Consider the following 17,010-nt stretch of genomic DNA (forward strand, 5'->3'; position numbering starts at 1 on the left):
CAGTGCTCCTCTATTAACCTGCAAAACCCACATGATTGCTTTTGATCTCCTCTTCAACAGCAGTGCAAAAATTTAGCTCTTTGCAGTAAATGCAGTAAATGACTATAGAACTTCAATAAATCAACGTAGTCTTATTACTTTAGCTTCTTAGAGGGTAGGCTGAGATTAGTCAAAATTTGTGCAATTGTAATCATGCGATACTGTGCCGAGATGGCCCAGTGTAATGGAATTTGTGAGTTCGGTAAACTATTTCAGCTCTACAGTCCAAGAAAAGAATCTATCTTCATGGTTCAATATTCTTGTTTGTTCATGTATTGTCTCAGCAAACATTTACTGAAGACAGTGTCTAGGCTGGACGCTAGAGATAAAGGGGGCACAAGACGCAGTCCCAACGCTTCAAAAGCTTGCAGTCTAGTGGACAAATATTCTCGATTGTGACTTCTTGGGCCCCTGTTTTTCAGCATGTGGCCACCAGAGACACAGAATGTCTTAGGTTCATGAGCCTTTTGCTTTCTTACTTTCTGTAATACTTATTGCTTATAAAATCCATACATTTTGTTTAGTGGAACATTTGATAAGGGGGCCCCAAACCATCTGAGTAAAGAGAATGATGATATTAGCTACTATTTACTGAGAGCCATGTACCATGCTGACTAGTTACAGTGCCTTATCTGAGTCCTCAACAGCCCTGCCCAGGAGACCCTCTTATTTTAACTTTTTTTTTCAATGTTTATTTATTTTTGGGACAGAGAGAGACAGAGCATGAACGGGGGAGGGGCAGAGAGAGAGGGAGACACAGAATCGGAAACAGGCTCCAGGCTCTGAGCCATCAGCCCAGAGCCTGACGCGGGGCTCGAACTCACGGACCGCGAGATCGTGACCTGGCTGAAGTCGGACGCTTAACCGACTGCGCCACCCAGGCGCCCCGAGACCCTCTTATTTTAATATCACTGTTGGGGAAACTGAGGCTTAGAGAAGTTCAGGTATTTGCCTAAATTAACATGGCTAGGTACTATGGCAAAATTTGGGACCCAATAAAGACTTGTTTGTTCCATAGAGCATGGTCTAGGCCATTCTATGGTATTAGGAGCATTAAGCTTTATTTTAAGTCTGAATATTTAATTTTCTATAGCCTAACTTTCAAATCGACTCTTCAGTTGAATGCTTAACTCATAAGCTCATAATTTGTATTATTATTCAAAGATGGGAAAGACAGAACCAAACTGTCCAGGCAGAGAGGGGTCAGTTCATCCATTCTTGACTAAGTTCATATACAATGTGATTTTGCTTGAGAATCATCCTTGTTTAATGCTATCAGGGCCCATTTTTATATACTTATATAAATATTGAAAAAATACAGGCAAAATTTGTAAAGAGGTACAAAGGGAGATTTCTTTTTCTTTTTAAGTTAATTTCTTTATGGGGGGGGGAGGGGCAGAGGGCGAGAGAGGGAGAGAGAGAATCCCAAGCAGGTTCTGAGCTGTCAGCACAGAGCTTGAAGTGGGGCTCCGCTCCTGAACTCTGAGATCATGACCTTCACTGGTATCAAGAGTCTGATACTTACCCACTGAGCCACCCAGGTGCCCCCAAAGGGAGATTTCTGTAAAAGCTTTTCAGACAGTGGGCTGGGTATGGCTGGGCTTACAAAGTATTTGGTGCTGGCACACTGCTCAGGGTCACAGGTAAATATTCTTTCATTCTTCCATATAACGTAGGGAGGGGAGGCAGGGGATGCAGGGGCGGCAGGCTAGGTGCTGGTGCCGGCTCAGAATTCTTGGATTCACCCCCAGTTTGGTCACAAATGGCGGCAGGATCCTTGGAGAGGTAAGTGACTGTGTCCCAGTCCTTGGGGGGTAGTTGCCGCCTGAGCTTGCGTGGGCGACATTGACAAGGAGCTAACTTGCTAGAGCAACTGGGGGTCCCTGAGGGGTGGAGATGTTAGTTAGTCCCTCTGGAATTTCTGTGTTGAAAGGTTTGTAAAGAAATTTGTGTAACTTATTCATTTGATCTAAAAGCAACCAATGGAAAAGAATGAACAAAAAATTGCTAAACTTGTCATTTTGTCAGAAGGTGATTCATATCAGGTATGGACACATTTAACTCTGCAAACGTATCCATAATGTCATGAGCTGGTTTCTCTGTTGGTTTTTTTCTAAATTCAGACTAGTAAATGTGTTCTTTCTTCATTAGTCTTAGACATGAAATTTTGCCCGGATGAGGGAAAACGCCTCCCAGGGATGTTTTTATACTGCTAGGTGTGGTCACCTACAAGCTTTTAAAGAATTTTCACAATGCTGGTAAAACAATGAAATCATGAAAGTAATGATATATTTTGGTTTCCTTAGTGGTTGTGATCAGAGACACAAAAGAATTCATAAATTGAAAAGCAACCTTCTTGTCCTCTTTTTTGTCCATCTGACTGCAATATAAATTCTAACGGTCTGATTAAATAAAGGTGACAGAGATATAATAATTCATGAGGTCCTTAAAGTTTTGTGGGAGAGTGTGATGCAGAGGAAAATATGGACTTTGATTCTGGATCTATTAGTTTCTGAATAATCATCCTTTAGCAAATAAATTTTAATTAGCTGGCCGTTGCTTTCTTAAAATGATAAAAAATAGTACGTGGCCATTGTGGAGAAAAATGGAAAAGAGAAGAAATAAAAATTGGATAGTGACATTTATTACTGTTAACATTTGCTATATTTCCATCCATTCATTCTGTCAATGTAAAAAAACATCTCGAGTGGTTTGTTTTGAAGACTAAATGAAATTATAGCTACCACATCAGTTGGGACAGGGTCAGTGATTAAAAAAAAAAGTCAATACTGGTGTGCCTGTGTGGCTCAGTCAGTTGAGCAGCAGACGTTGGTTCAGGTCATGAGCTCACGGTTTGTGAATTCAAGCCCCGCGTCGGGCTCTGTGCTGACGGCTCAGAGCCCGGAACCTACTTTAGATTTTGTGTCTCCCCCTCTCTGCCCCTCTCCTGCTTGCACTCTGTCTCTCAAAAATAAATAAATTTTAAAAAAAATTTAAAAAGTCAATTGTATAGAATTCAAACAATCACCAGTGAAGGACTTTGTGAATCAGGAGTACAGGAAATGTATCAGTTATGATCTAGTCTACAGGTCATTTTAGAACAATTGGTCAGTATTGGCAGAATACCTTTAATTTCTAAGACTCATTGTTGCATGATTCTAAAAATGACTAGAATGTAATAAGCATCATCTCAAATATTGTTAGCCTCAACATAAGGCAATCTCTCACTTTTCAGTGGAAAATGAGATATAAAAAGGACAGGTTTTACAACTTGAATATGTAAAATTATAATAATATCCATATAGAGTTAAATATTCACTTATAATATTTAATGTCTTATTTTGATTATACTACAGATTAAAAGTTATATCATTATAAATACCACTTGAGAATACTGCTTATTTCTGCTCTCACATTTTATTGAACATTTTAATCAAACTATTCACACGCATCTAAAATGTATACTTTAGAGCAAATTTCTGAGTCATTGCAAGGTCTGAGTGTCTGTTTTGGGATTCCCAGATAATGATGTCCCTGGATATTTTATTGGAAGAGACAATTTACCCACTTACAAAATAAAAGCATTCTTTTCATTTATACTGGCTTTCTATGTATCTGAGACAGAAGCATGAAGTATAGTCTTTAGTCTCAAGTAGTATTTACTAAATCCACATTAAACTGCTTATTGTCTTTTACCAGTGCGACTTCCAAAACTAGTCTCATCAAATTTATTTCAGGTTTGTATCTTGTCCAAGTAGTATTGTTGGATCAAAGTTGAATGGATTAGAAGAGCCTCTTTTAATAAGTGGCCCAGGACTGAAACATAAGACAACCCTTGTTCCGTGAGGGATGATGTTGGGAACGCAAGCTTCACCTTCTTCTCTGGCATTTCAGGGTGGTTGAATTCCACACGTTTTGCATTTGTATCACAGAGAGGGATTTGGAAACTTCTTCTTTCGTTTTTCATGTGATCTCTGAGTTAGACCTTCTTAAGCTCTGAAGCCCTGAGGCTGAATGCACAAACGATTTCTCATTTATTTATACTGTCTCTTTCCAACATCTATTTGAGAAGGCCTCAGATAAAAGACACAAGTACAGTTAGGCCATGAAATAAAAATAGAAGACCAAGACACGAAGGAAAGCAGAAGAAAAAGGCCTGGGATGATCTAGCAAGAAATGGGAAAACTTTATGTTCAAAGGTGGGAGAAATTGTGGTGGACACACACTTTGTATTATCTGATAAAATGAAGTACACCAAAGCTTCATATGCCACTGAAATCATAAAATTAGAAAAAACTTTCAATGCATGCGTCCTTTAGGGGGACTACGAAGTGAAGTAGCAGGCATTGCCTTCCACAACCATTTTATAAGATGGAAGGAGTGGTTTTTCAACAAAGCCTTTCATGCTACCGTGGCATCATTACTATGGGCACCGTGACATTTAATGTCATTCACAGATGGTGACCTTCAGCAGACAAGGTCAGGCAGGTGATAGTCTAGGGATCTAATGTGACAATAGGAGGCTTGGAGGAGCGGGTAACCGACCATTGATGTAGTCATTTGTCTGGAAGGCCCACTGTAGGAGATTCAAGCCAAATTTGGGGCATGATTGGAAGGAAGGTGGTTTGAGGTAGAAATTTCTGGTGAAAGCTTGGAATTTGCTTTGGACTACACAGGTGAAGCAGTTCCATGAACTGACCCCATGTTACTAGGCTTTAGCCAATGTTCCTTTGACTTTCTTAACACTGGAAATGCAGTGGATAAGACAAGTGATTGCCTATTAACTGGTGTGTCAAAGGCACATTCCAGTGATGATGGCTGAGTGAATTGAGACATAGTAGAGCAAAGTGGGGTGCAAACGAAGGAATGAGTCTCCATGCTTGATTTACCTAGATCCAATCATTACCTTGAGTACTGTATTCCCATTAGTAAGAAAGATGTGGTCCCATGCGATTAAAATGTCATGTTGGAGCACACAATTCATCTAAAGAAATTGTTAATAATCATGATAAAGATAGTAATATACTTTCTCATTTCCATAGCATGTTTGGTGGTGGAAATCTTAGGAGAGATTTTAATATCAATCCTCACAGCAAAAGTCAGCATAGACAACATTGTGCAAATATTGTAATAGGATCAGACCTTGTGTCCATGTGGACTTATATAAAGTGTTCATGTACATCATGTGTAACTGTCGTGAAAGGGTTTGTTCCAAGAATGAAGTTGATCATGACAGATGTGCTTTGTGAGTTGACACATTTCCTTTCCTGATGGTGAAAGGGTGTAGTCAGAGAGCCTGGGATTTGCCCCAGGCTGACCTGGAGCCCTATCTCTACCACGTACTGCTTATGTGAATTTGGCGATTATTCTCTGCCCTCAGTTTCCTCATCCATCAGGTGGGATAATAGGAGGCATTCAGCAGGAGTCATATGAGAATTAAATGAGACTGGGGATAAATTACATGGTACATCACGCAAAATATAATAGGTGCTGGTAGAAGTTGCCCCATTTCACACCTAATGGGAGAATTGTATCCGCTATGGAGGGTGGTCTGTAGCCGATCCTACTGACAGAGCAGAAATTTTCCAGAGGAGTCAGCTGTACTTGTAACTGCTCCAATGGGAAGTTCCCTTGCTGTCCACGGATAGACAAATAACTTGAATTTAGAGGTATTTGTACCTGTTTATTGCATTTGTACCTCACTGGGCCACAAAAATGAAATTAAGATTGTATTGTTGTAGTTCTTCTACGTACTTTAAAACTTATTTATCTTAATTTATATTACCTCTAACTTCAAAAGGTTTGGGCTTCATGCTTATAATAGTAGAAAAACAAAGGTTGAAAATATAGTTACAATGTACATAGAAACATAGTTATAGATAGACGTAGGGCTTTTAAATACATTTAGAAATGTCATAAATTTGAAATTCATATTTACATATGAAATAGCTTTAAATAATTATTTAATAAAAGAATATAGTTGAATAAAATGAGAAATTTGGAGTCAATATGAATATGCAGGTTTGAAATACCACACTTAATTGAAAATGTGGTTGTATTTGGTTAATTTATATAGAATTCATACTGCTTCATATCAATAAAATAGATACAACTCAGGCAATTTACACCCAAAAATTTTTTAACTTTGAATGTGCACAAATGCACTGGACAAACTTATTTATTTTGTAAACTCGTTTCTATTTTATGCATCAATAAAATGATTGTGGCCATAAAAAAAACAGTTAGTAAGCTTAAAAAGAATATTGAAAGAAAAAACATGTAATATAATTACCCAACATATAGGCACTAGTCTTATATAATCAAGTATACTATTTAATGCTCAGTTGAGACAATTACAGAAGTTCAAGATTCCCTCTATCCGGAAAAGAATGAAACTTTAGGATCTAGCTGAGGAAAAGGGACAGGAGATAAGCATCGTATTTTTCCATCCAGAAATTTTCCATGTTCATCTTTGATTTTCAAGTTCTTTACAATGATGAATCAGAAGTAATCCTATAAAAAACCAAGTTCCTAAGATGAAAACTAGATTCTTTAATGTATTGACTAGAGGCAAAAATGATGTAAATATCATGTACTTTGAAAAATTAGTCTTCTCTTACATAACAAACTTTTAAAATTAAAAACAACATATATGGTTGGAGAAATGTAGACTTTCTTACTATTATGATCAATAAAATATATATATTTGCAGCACAAGTAAGATGTACAAGTTTAAAACAACCACATTATGGTCTAATTCTATGTATAGCATGAATAAAAAACTCATTGTTTGCTTACTGATTTTGTATAAAAATCAGGAGGTTTGTAGCACTCGCAGAAATTTTCAAGAATATTTTTCCTTTTCTTCTCAAGGAAGAAATAAAATTTTTCTTTTCTTCGGAAATTGTCCACAAAATTATTATTCTAACTCCAAACTAGCCCAAAGAGAAAATGTGTTAACGTTTGTGTTTCAGTTGATTTCCAACTGAAGGGTTCTAGTCTTTATAATTTCAATGATTAATTAACAATCAATGTATAAGCAAGGAACATTCCAGTCCTCAAGTGACATGCCCTTGACAACTATGATGTTTTGAAAGGAACAATCCAAATGACAGCCCTGCCTTAGTTTAAAGCTAGGTTCTCTTTTCTGCTTATTATGGATCTTTGATAAGAAATACAATTGCTGAGAAGTCTGTTTTGCTTGCTGTTTGCTACGAGCATTGTGAGGCCTTTCCTGAATGTAACCCGCTGTGTAGTAGAATGGGTTGTAAACCTTCCTAAATGTAGTCTGATATGTAATGGAATGAGTGATTGTACATAAACTAACCGGCATTTCTCGCTTCTGTAAACCTGCTTGCTTAGCACATTCTTCACCTACCCTACCCCCTTCCCCCTTTTTCCTCTCGCCACAAGTAATGGACAAAGCCTTCCCGACAAAGGACAGACAAAGGACGCCCAATCAGAGAACAACAAATGTCCTTACTTTAAAATCAACTAATCAGGCCCCTCATAATTTGAAACCTCCCCTGTGCTATTTGTCTGTCTATAAAAACGCTGTACCCACCCTGATCGTGGCCTCTTGCGTCACCGGCGACGAGTGCGCAGAGGACCAGGTTCGAACCTGCAATAAACGACCCTTGCCGCTTGGCTTTGACTTACGACTCTGGTGGGCTTTTGTGGGAGGTTTCGGAACTTCGGGCATTACAGTTTCATTACATATTTTCACATTATGTGTGCAAGATACTCTGTTAACATTATGCCAGTTACATACAACTTTATTCAGCTGCTAAAATCAAAGAAAATTATGGGTACAACCACAAGTTCAGCAGGCTTGTAGGGCAGATCCAAATTTGGGGGAGATGCTAGGCATCAAAGTACGGTGTCTTCTTAGTCACGTGTCAACATCAAATGAATTTCCAATATAAAATGTGCTTTGAGTGAACATTTTCTAAAGCAAAACAAAATTCTGACTAGTGCATTACTTGCACTATAAGGTTCATATAAGAGCATTTCTGAAAATAATCAATAAATTTTAAGTAGCAGTTTTGGAAATATTGCCACTTTGCTTCCAAATTCAAGGCACTGTAAGGGTGCCTGGGTGGCTCAGTGGGTTAAGCACCTGACTTCGGCTCAGGTCATGATCTCACAGTTTGTGGGTTTGAGCCCTGCGATTTGTCTGTGCTGACAGCTCATAGCTTGGAGCCTGTTTCAGATTCTGTGTCTCCCTCTCTCTCTGCTCCTCCCCTGCTTGTGCTCTCTCTCTGTCTCAAAAATAAATAATCATTTAAAAAAATTTAAATTCAAGGCATTGTAAATATTTTGGAGGTGCCGCTTTAAACGTTGTCCTACTCAAAATCCTGGCATAGTTTAGATGTGAAAGTGAGATGTTCTATAAAATCAGAAATCAAGCAAAAGAACTCCAGCATCAGAAGTGGGCATGGGATTCTTATTTGAAGCTAAATGGTCAACTTGATACATTGTCAAGTATGGGTGGAAATAGATTCCTTTTCCAACAAGTGACCATGTATTGTCTCAAAAAATTCCACATTTTAACCCATGTGGTGACCTTAATAGCTGTGACTTTAGGCAACTTACATAACCTCTTGAACCCCTTTTCCCATGGAAAGTAACAAAAGAAGCAACTCAGAACCCACTGTGGTTTAAAGGTCATGGTAAGCACTAACTCTATGGCAACTTTTCCTTCCTTTTAACTATGTGTTAGGTGGTTCCAACCACACAATGTTTCCATTTCTCTAATAACGTTTTCATTGCTATTCTATTTTCTGCCACAGATAAAAATCCTGATGAAGACACTTCTCCCAAGCCCACAATTTTTCTTCCTTCAATTGCTGAAGTAAACCTCCATAAGGCTGGAACATATCTTTCTCTTCTTGAGGATTTTTTCCCTGATGTTATCGAGATAGATTGGAAAGAACAGGATGGCAAAACAATTCTGACGTCCCAACAGGGAAACACCATGAAGACTAAGGACACATACATGAAATACACCTGGCTGACCGTGAGTGAAGAGTCAATGGGCAAAGAACACAAATGTATCGTTAAACACGAGAAGAATAAAAGAAGGTTTGAACAAGAGATTCTGTTTCCTTCAATAAACAAAGGTATGGGCATGTACACATGAATATAACCTTCCTGAATTCTTTGTTTCAAAGGGAATACCACAGTTTACCTGTCAAGAATTAATGGAAAACAGGGAAAGAGAAATCTTTTCTAAAAGTTTTACTTTTTTTTTTTTTTTTGAGAAAACCAAACTTAATGTTTATTTATTTTTGAGAGAGAGAGAGCCCGAGCCTGAGGGGCGGGGAGGGGCAGAGAGCGAGGGAGACACAGAAATCTGAAGAGGCTCCAGGCTCTGAGCTGTCAGCACAGAGCCCAACGCGGGGCTTGAACTCATGAACCGTGAGATCATGACCTGAGCCGAAGTTGGACATTCAACCGACGGAGCCACCCTGGTGCCCCTAAATGTTTTACTTTTAATGGTACATTAAAGTCCAAATATTTCCCCACAGAATTAAATATGATGGGCTTTGGAAGATATAAAGAAAAAGAAAAAGAAAACCTCACTTAGCCTTTGCTGCCTCAATTTCATCATCCAAAATATGAAGGTCACAGTGACGTTTTTTAGCACCACTGTGTGGATTAAATGAGAGAATACATATGAAAACACCTAGCAACCTTGCATACAATAAGTGCTCAAAAAGAGAGTGCGTTTTTGATGATCTCATTGATATGGAAATAAGAAAAAATTCACATCTTTAGGGAATGTTCTACTCAACAGTCAAACTCCCTCTCACCTCAATCTGGTCTACTCAAAGTATCACCTTTAAACAGTCACAGGTGACAAAATGCTGCTCCTTTGATGGTGCTGGATTGCAGCTCAAGTAAAAATGGTGATTTGGCTGCTGATTTTTTAGTATGGTCTTGGGTGTTCCAGATTTGAATTTTATGTAAGACTGTAAGGTGAAATTTGGTAACTGGAGAGGGGTGAGGTTACATGTACAAACATTCTCCCATTGTCCACAATGGATGTATTTCTACCCCTGGGAAATGCTGCCCAGCAAACACTTCCTGCCGTCTGAGCGTGCGCCAGGCCTGGGAGGGAGGCGGGACTGACCACTGTCCCCAGGAAGACCACTACAGTAGGGCGAATACACTTTGCCTAATCACCCAGGGTCCCTGGTGATTCAGACATGGTGTCCTGAAGGAGCCCTACTGGTGCAGAGGCTGGTCATATGTGACAATGGGGGCAGAGCTGAATGTGCCCTGGCCCGGCTGTGAGCCAGGAACTCTCTAGACTCAGAAGTCAAGTCCTGAACATTAATATAAAAGGGCCCCAGAGGGCCCATAAGAAGGAACCAGTTTGTACTTGCTCTGTGGTTAACAAGCATTTTTTAAGCAGCAGGGAACAAACACATAGCAAGACATGTGAAGAGCTTTGCTATATTTCTGAGGTAAGACTTTGTCCTTTGTCCTCTGGGAGTGTTAAACAAATAAACAAACAACAAAACCCGTAGTCCCAAAATGGCAACACTTAACTTAAAAGCTTGAGTCACTCCATCAAGACTTAATACCTAACCCAAGTACAATTTCAATGCCCCAGAAGAGTAACCTTTAACCTGTCACCTAGGGAGTTTCCTAGCCAGCACCAGGTACTTTCCTAATTGACCCCTTCCTTCCCCATGAAGGTGACCTTGCCTAAATCAGTGGACTCCTTGCTAATAATCTTCTTTTTTCCGCCCCCTGTCTGTTGTTAAAATATTCCTTTCCTGTCCTCCTTTGGAGCTCCCGTCTAAGTGCTAGATGAGATGCTGATTCACACATTGATTGACGAATACAGCTACTGGATCTTTAACATTTACTTGGTTGACTTTTTGTTCTATAACAGGTGTGGTGGAGGCAAGAGGATCCGAAGTAGACCCACAGGGGCATTCGGAGACAAGGCGAAACACAGGGGTGGTCACTGTGAGCCCTTTGAGTTCACTGTCCTCCTCACCGGTTTCAAGGGCTGCGGGTGAGTTCCTCTTGGTTCGAAGCTCCCCTCTCCTTGCCTTTGGGCTGCTGATCTAATGGGCCTTCCTTTCCAGGACAGGTCAGCTTGGGCTGCAAGGGTTATGCCCAGAGCCCAGTTGAGCCGGAATGTTTATCTGGAACCCTGTGGAACTGGCCTATTTGGCCAGAGCCCAGCTGAGCTGGCAGAAAGGTGTGCCTGGAGCCAAGCCCCCAACCTTTCAGACCGCACTTCCCCCACTAGAAAAGTCAGCAAGTTTCCAAGAGAATTGTTGCTGGTGCACACGGAGTCTTGTGTCCTGAACGCAGTAACATCCAAGTCTGAGACACTGAGAGCAGCTGTCCTGACAAACACGAACAGAACTAGAAACGCAGCTCTTGGGTCAATCCAGAGTTCCCCTGTCCCTTCACCCAACCCCACACTTCTCCTAGTCCTAGAAAAGGGCTTATAGATGGTTGGCTTTAGGAAAGCAAAGTCCTTCTTGCAGGAAACTGCATTCTTTCTCTGTCCTCAAAGTGATCCATCTGATCAGGTCCTTGAAATGTAAACACAGCCCACAAGTGCTGGGACTGAGGGAAACTAAAGGAAAGAGGTCTTTTTAAAATACAAACTGCTAAAGGGCTCCTGTGCCTAAACCCTGGTTCAGTGCCCTTCCTAATTCCAGGGACACATACAAACCTTAACACTTTCTCCGTAAATGTCTCCATGAATGTCAGTGACCCCAGGGTCTTTGCAGCGATCTGTGTGTCCACAAATACACGTCGTCAATGTGAGATATTTTTCTCTCTGGAGACATTGTCAAAATTGGTTTACAAAGAGCTCTATATTTCTTTGGTTTTTAGACAAACACTTGTGAGGACTGAGCATTCTAGACCTCTCGGAAAGGGAGAAACTATCCCATGCGCGTTTCAACTTCACGTGTCGGGCCTGTGTCTGGTTGTTGTTTAAGTAAAGCAGACATCTTTTTAGAATTGTCAGCACTAAAATTAATTAGAACTTTCATGTGCCTGGGTTTACTAAAATTCAAATAAGTAGATGGGATCTCAGTTACAAAACGTTTAAAAAAAACAGCTTGGGAGAATGACAGACTTTGATGTTTCATAAGTTTTTGTTTGTTTGTTTTTTAGTATTTTTATTTTCATTTCAGTTAGTTGGCACACAGTGTGGCTCTAGTTTCAGGAGTACAATCCAGTGATTCAGCACTTCCTAGGTCACCCTGTGCTCATTAGGATGAGGGCACTCCTTATTCCCATCGCCTTTTTAACCCATCCCTTCCCACGTCTCATAAAATTTTTATGGGTAATTTCAGCTCAACTTTTAGGAACAAGTAAATTGAATAGATGTAAATAAAATAAAAATTTTTAGATAAAGTTGTAAATAGTTTCCCAAAGCTTTGGGGGAACTAAAACCTTAAAGTGTTGCTGAGTGAGGTCACCTGTTAAATTACATTAAATTCATTAAATATCTAGATCATTTCCAAGTGTGATAAAATAGTCAATTATTAGGGCATCTGGGTGGCTCAGTGGGTTTAGCCTCTGACTTTGGCTCAGGTCATGATCTCATGCCTCATTAGTTCGAGCCCCGCATCAGGTTCTGTGCTGATGGCACACAGCCTGAAGCCTGCTTCGGATTCTGTGTCTCCCTCTCTCTCTGCCTCTGTCTCCCCTGCTCATACTGTGTCTCTGTGTCTCTCTCTTAAAAATAAATAAAAACTTAAAAGAAATAGGAGATTATTTTTTATTTCTTTTTTTTGAAGTTTCTCCATTTATTTGGAGAGAGAAATAGAACATGTGAGCGGGGGAGGGGCAGAGAGACAGAGAGTGAGAGAGAGAGAGAGAGAGAGGGAGAGAGAGAATCCCAAGCAGGCTCTGCACTGCCAGCACAGAGCTCAAACCCAGGAACTATCATGACCCGAGCCAAAGTCAAGAGCTGGACACTCAACTGACTGAGTCACCCAGATGCCCCATAAATAGGAAATTATTAATTAAGGAACATAGGTTTATCTCTTTCTGGTTTTCTTAATGCAGAGAAACTGAAGATACTTTTGGGCCTGCTTGTAAATGTACTTTGTGCTTTACTGAAAGATTGTTTTATAAGGAAGCAGATGTTTCTAGAAATTATGAAATGTATTCACAAGTTCGCCAATCCAAAGGATGCTGTTTGACAGTTCACAACTGCTTCCTTATTAACTTTTGTTAAAAATGAAGGTTTCCAAGAGTTAAGAATTCTGATAAATTTAATGAAGACTACTGGAAATAATAAGGGAAACAACCCAGAAAGCAAAGAACATAAGGTGTGTATTTTTAGCAAGGAAAAGTCTGATGCATGGAGTTATTTTTTGAGAAAAGAAAGAAAGAAAAGAAAGAAGGAAGGAAGGAAGGAAGGAAGGAAGGAAGGAAAGAAAGAAAGAAAGAAAGAAAGAAAGAAAGAAAGAAAGAAAAAGAAAGAAAGGAATTTTCTCCAAAGGGAGGCTCATTTAAAGAGGGTAAATTCAGAGGGTGCCTGAGTGGGTCAGCTGGGTCAGCATCAGACATCGGCTCAGGTCATGATCTCAGGGTCGGTGAGTTCAAGCCCTACATTGGGCTTTCTGCTGTCAGCACGGAGCCCGCTTGGAATCCTCTGTCCCCACACCTCTCTGTCCCTCCTGGGCTGTGCTCTTTCTCTCTCTCAAAAATAAATAAACACAAATAAATAAATAGATAGATAGATAAATAAATAAATAAATACATAAATAAGGTAAATCAAGACAAGTTCTGAATGTAAAAAAGAAAGTAGTAAAGATTTGCAAACATGGGATATTTGGAAAGGAATGTTATGTGCGGTCAGGACTGACTACTATTGGCATGAAGAATTTTCAAAGCAAAAGTAAGCTGATCCCGGGGCGCCTGGGTGGCTCAGTCAGTTAAAAGACTACTCTTGGTTTTGGCTCAGGTCATGGTCTTAGGGTTCTGGGTTCTAGCCTCAAATTGGGCTCCAGGCTGGCAGGGTGGAGCCTGCTTGGGATTCTCTCTCTCTCTCCTTCTCTCTGCCCCTCCCCTGCTCCTGCTCTCTCTCTCTCTCTCTCAAACAAATAAACAACAAAACAATACAAAACAAAAACAAAACAGAACAAAAAAACCAAAACAAAACAAAAGTAAGCTGATACAGCATTAGAATTTGGTTTTCTCTCTGTCCAAAGGGCTAAGGGTTTTGTGGTTTTTTTGCTTGTTTTCTTTGGAGTTTTGGTCTGCTTAGGTCTCTTTAACCTGGAACATTCCAAAGGATTTGTTAAACTAATTTGGCTTACTTGATATGTTAACGGGGAGCTTTGTCAAATAAATATTCATACTAAGTTTTCTTTACAGTGTATTTATAAGATTGTGGCACTTGTAGATAAAGTCCATTCTGGTTCTCCAAAAAAAAAAAAAAAAAAAAAAGATGGCCTCTCATGCCAGACTTGCTGTCCTAATGACCTTGTACCATGGCACTGATGTGCTTCTGAATCCGGGAAATCAAGGTGAACAAACTGGCAGTGTATTCAAGAAAGAGTTGGAGGTGAGGGAAAACCAAGGCGGTCACTTGGTTCTTTCTGGCTCCCTAACAAACCCTGTTTTTCTTGCTGTTTTTTTTTTTTTTAGTTTTGTGTTTTCACTCTTTCACCCACCATGAGGCATTTAAGATGGCTCAAATTATAAACAGGCATCAGTGGTAAGACTTAAATAATAGTACAAAATGACTTACCCTGAGTGTCTAACCTGCTAGGTGCATAATCTTGGAAAAATTGTTTTTTGTTCCAGAAGCTTCAGACCTCCTCCCTGGGGACCCCTTGAACACCTGCAGCCGGACTTCATGCCACTGCCACTTAGTGCGGGCTGTCAACACACCCCGGTTATTGTTTGTACATTTCTGGAAGGGTTGAAGCCTTTCCCTGCTGAGAGGCTGATGCCCTCCCTGTGGCGAAGACACTTTTAAAAAGTGGGTTTCCCCCTTGGGGCACATCTTCTGTGATCTTCAGGGACCAAGGCTCCTATTTTAGTGGGCAAGTAATAGGCGCCTGAAGGAAAACCTTGCAAACTTTCTGGGATTCTCTCAGTGTACAACCTTCTGCTGATCCTTTCTGTCCTATGCTAGCCTGTCCAGAGGGTGTATGTCTACCCTGTCTTCTGCTCAAGCCTGTCACCACCAGGTTACGGAAGCCTTCTAAGATCACAGTGCAAAGGATCCTGTTGGTCACAGTTTAAAGCCTGGGGACTAGGTATTTTAGACACGTCATCAGAGGAAGAGAGCCCTCGAACCCCCAGTAGAAGAGGGACCTTACCGAGTGCTCCTGCTGTAACACTAAAAGTATGGAGCCTCGGGCACACATCACACCAGTACCCTTTCCACCTGACGCCAGGTCCTGCCCAGACGCTGGACATTTCTGAATCAGATGGAGACAAAGTGAGGTAGCTCACCAATGCACGATGATAAGAGATTTTTATTTATCGTTTTTAAAGTTTTTGTTGGAATTCCAGTTAGTTCTCGTGTAGTGCTATATTAGTTCCAGATGCGCAGTATGGTGACCAAAGCCACTGTATGGAAAAGAAAGACATTTAAGGCATTTTAAAGTCAGCTTTTGAGAATATTTTAACATTTAACGTAACTATACTAACAGTTTCCTTCTTGGGATTTACCTGACAGTTTATACCCCAAACCCATCTTTTTAAGAGTGACAAAATTAGATTGTGTGGAAGGCATACAATTGCACACCTGAACCACGTGTGTAGGGACAAGGACACATTTGAACAGAAAAAGGATAAATCAAAACAACCTCATGACTCTCTGCATCCACCGGTCAATGATCTTTGTAAAAAAATTTTTAACGCTTATTCATTTTTTGAGAGACAGAGAGACCCAGGGCGTGAGTGGGGGAGGGGCAGAGACAGAGGGAGACACAGAATCCGAAGCAGGTTCCAGGTTCTGAGCTGTCAGCACAGCGCCTGACGTGGGGCTTGAACTCACAGATGTGAGACCATGACCTGATTCAAAGTTGAACGCTTAACCGACAGAGCCACCCAAGTGCCCCATGGTCAATGTACTTTTTAAGGAATTTTGTCTTTGTATGTATGTTGGATGTTTTTTATTTTGGTTGTTTGTTTTTGTATTGCTTTGTTTTTACACTCTAGATAAATACAACCCTCATCTCATGTTTTATATATTCAGGCAGCTATCGATGTGACTTGCCTATCATCCTATCCCTGCAGAAAGTACACCCAGATCCTGAGCTTCTGTAATAAATGGTCAGTTGGTAAAAGTAATGAGGGTATCCGGAAGAGATGTATGAGAGTCCACGATGGTGGACTTAGGTTTGATTTGTATGGATTGTTGTACAAGGGATGTTCCACATGCTGTAGCTCATCTAACCCCCCACCACCGACCCTGAATGCCGGCTCTGCCCGTCATTGGTATGATTCTCAGCAAGGTACTTAGAGACTCTAAATCCTATTCCTTTGCGGGTAACATGGAGTCCTCCAAATCCAGCTCATGTCAGTGTCACCAGGATCAGATGAGATAACGCACATGAACTTTCACAGAGTGCCTGGCACAGGAATAACCATCTAAGGGTACTGGCTTTCATTAGCCTTGTTGTCATGTCCACAAACACCTCCACTCTAGAAAATCACGTGCGGGACTTGCGGTTACCGGGGTGTGCGTGATTTGGAAAGGTAAGGCCGCTTCCGTTTTTACATGGGAAATTGACCTACACCAGCCTCCTTCCAACGTGTAAGATTCTGCTGTGGATTCTCGGGTTGGACGATATTGTTTTGGTGGCCACGCTTCATGTGAGCGGTGTGTGCTCAGGACTTTACAGCAGCTACTGTTTCTGGATGTTTTTCCATTCAACAAGTATTTACAGAACACCTACTTTGCCACGGGCACTGTGCTGGGAGCTGTGAGGACAGAGGGAAAACAAGATATAGTCT

General features: G+C 40.5%; 2 protein-coding genes across 2 annotated transcripts in view; both read left to right on the forward strand.

Annotated features, from left to right (window-relative positions):
• TRG (uncharacterized) overlaps positions 1-17,010 on the forward strand; it is a gene marked incomplete at its 5' end in the record, with an annotated part of 115,089 nt that overhangs the window by 60,754 nt on the left and 37,325 nt on the right.
• LOC101091772 (T cell receptor gamma constant 2) overlaps positions 1-17,010 on the forward strand; it is a 32,435-nt gene that overhangs the window by 12,831 nt on the left and 2,594 nt on the right. Inside the window, exons 4-5 of the mRNA XM_023250215.2 lie at positions 8,832-9,161; positions 10,946-11,071. Coding sequence (XP_023105983.2) covers positions 8,832-9,161; positions 10,946-11,071 — 456 coding nt within the window. The remainder of the gene's footprint in view (positions 1-8,831; positions 9,162-10,945; positions 11,072-17,010) is intronic.

Source organism: Felis catus, chromosome A2, assembly GCF_018350175.1.
Source record: "Felis catus isolate Fca126 chromosome A2, F.catus_Fca126_mat1.0, whole genome shotgun sequence".
NCBI lineage: Eukaryota > Metazoa > Chordata > Mammalia > Carnivora > Felidae > Felis > Felis catus.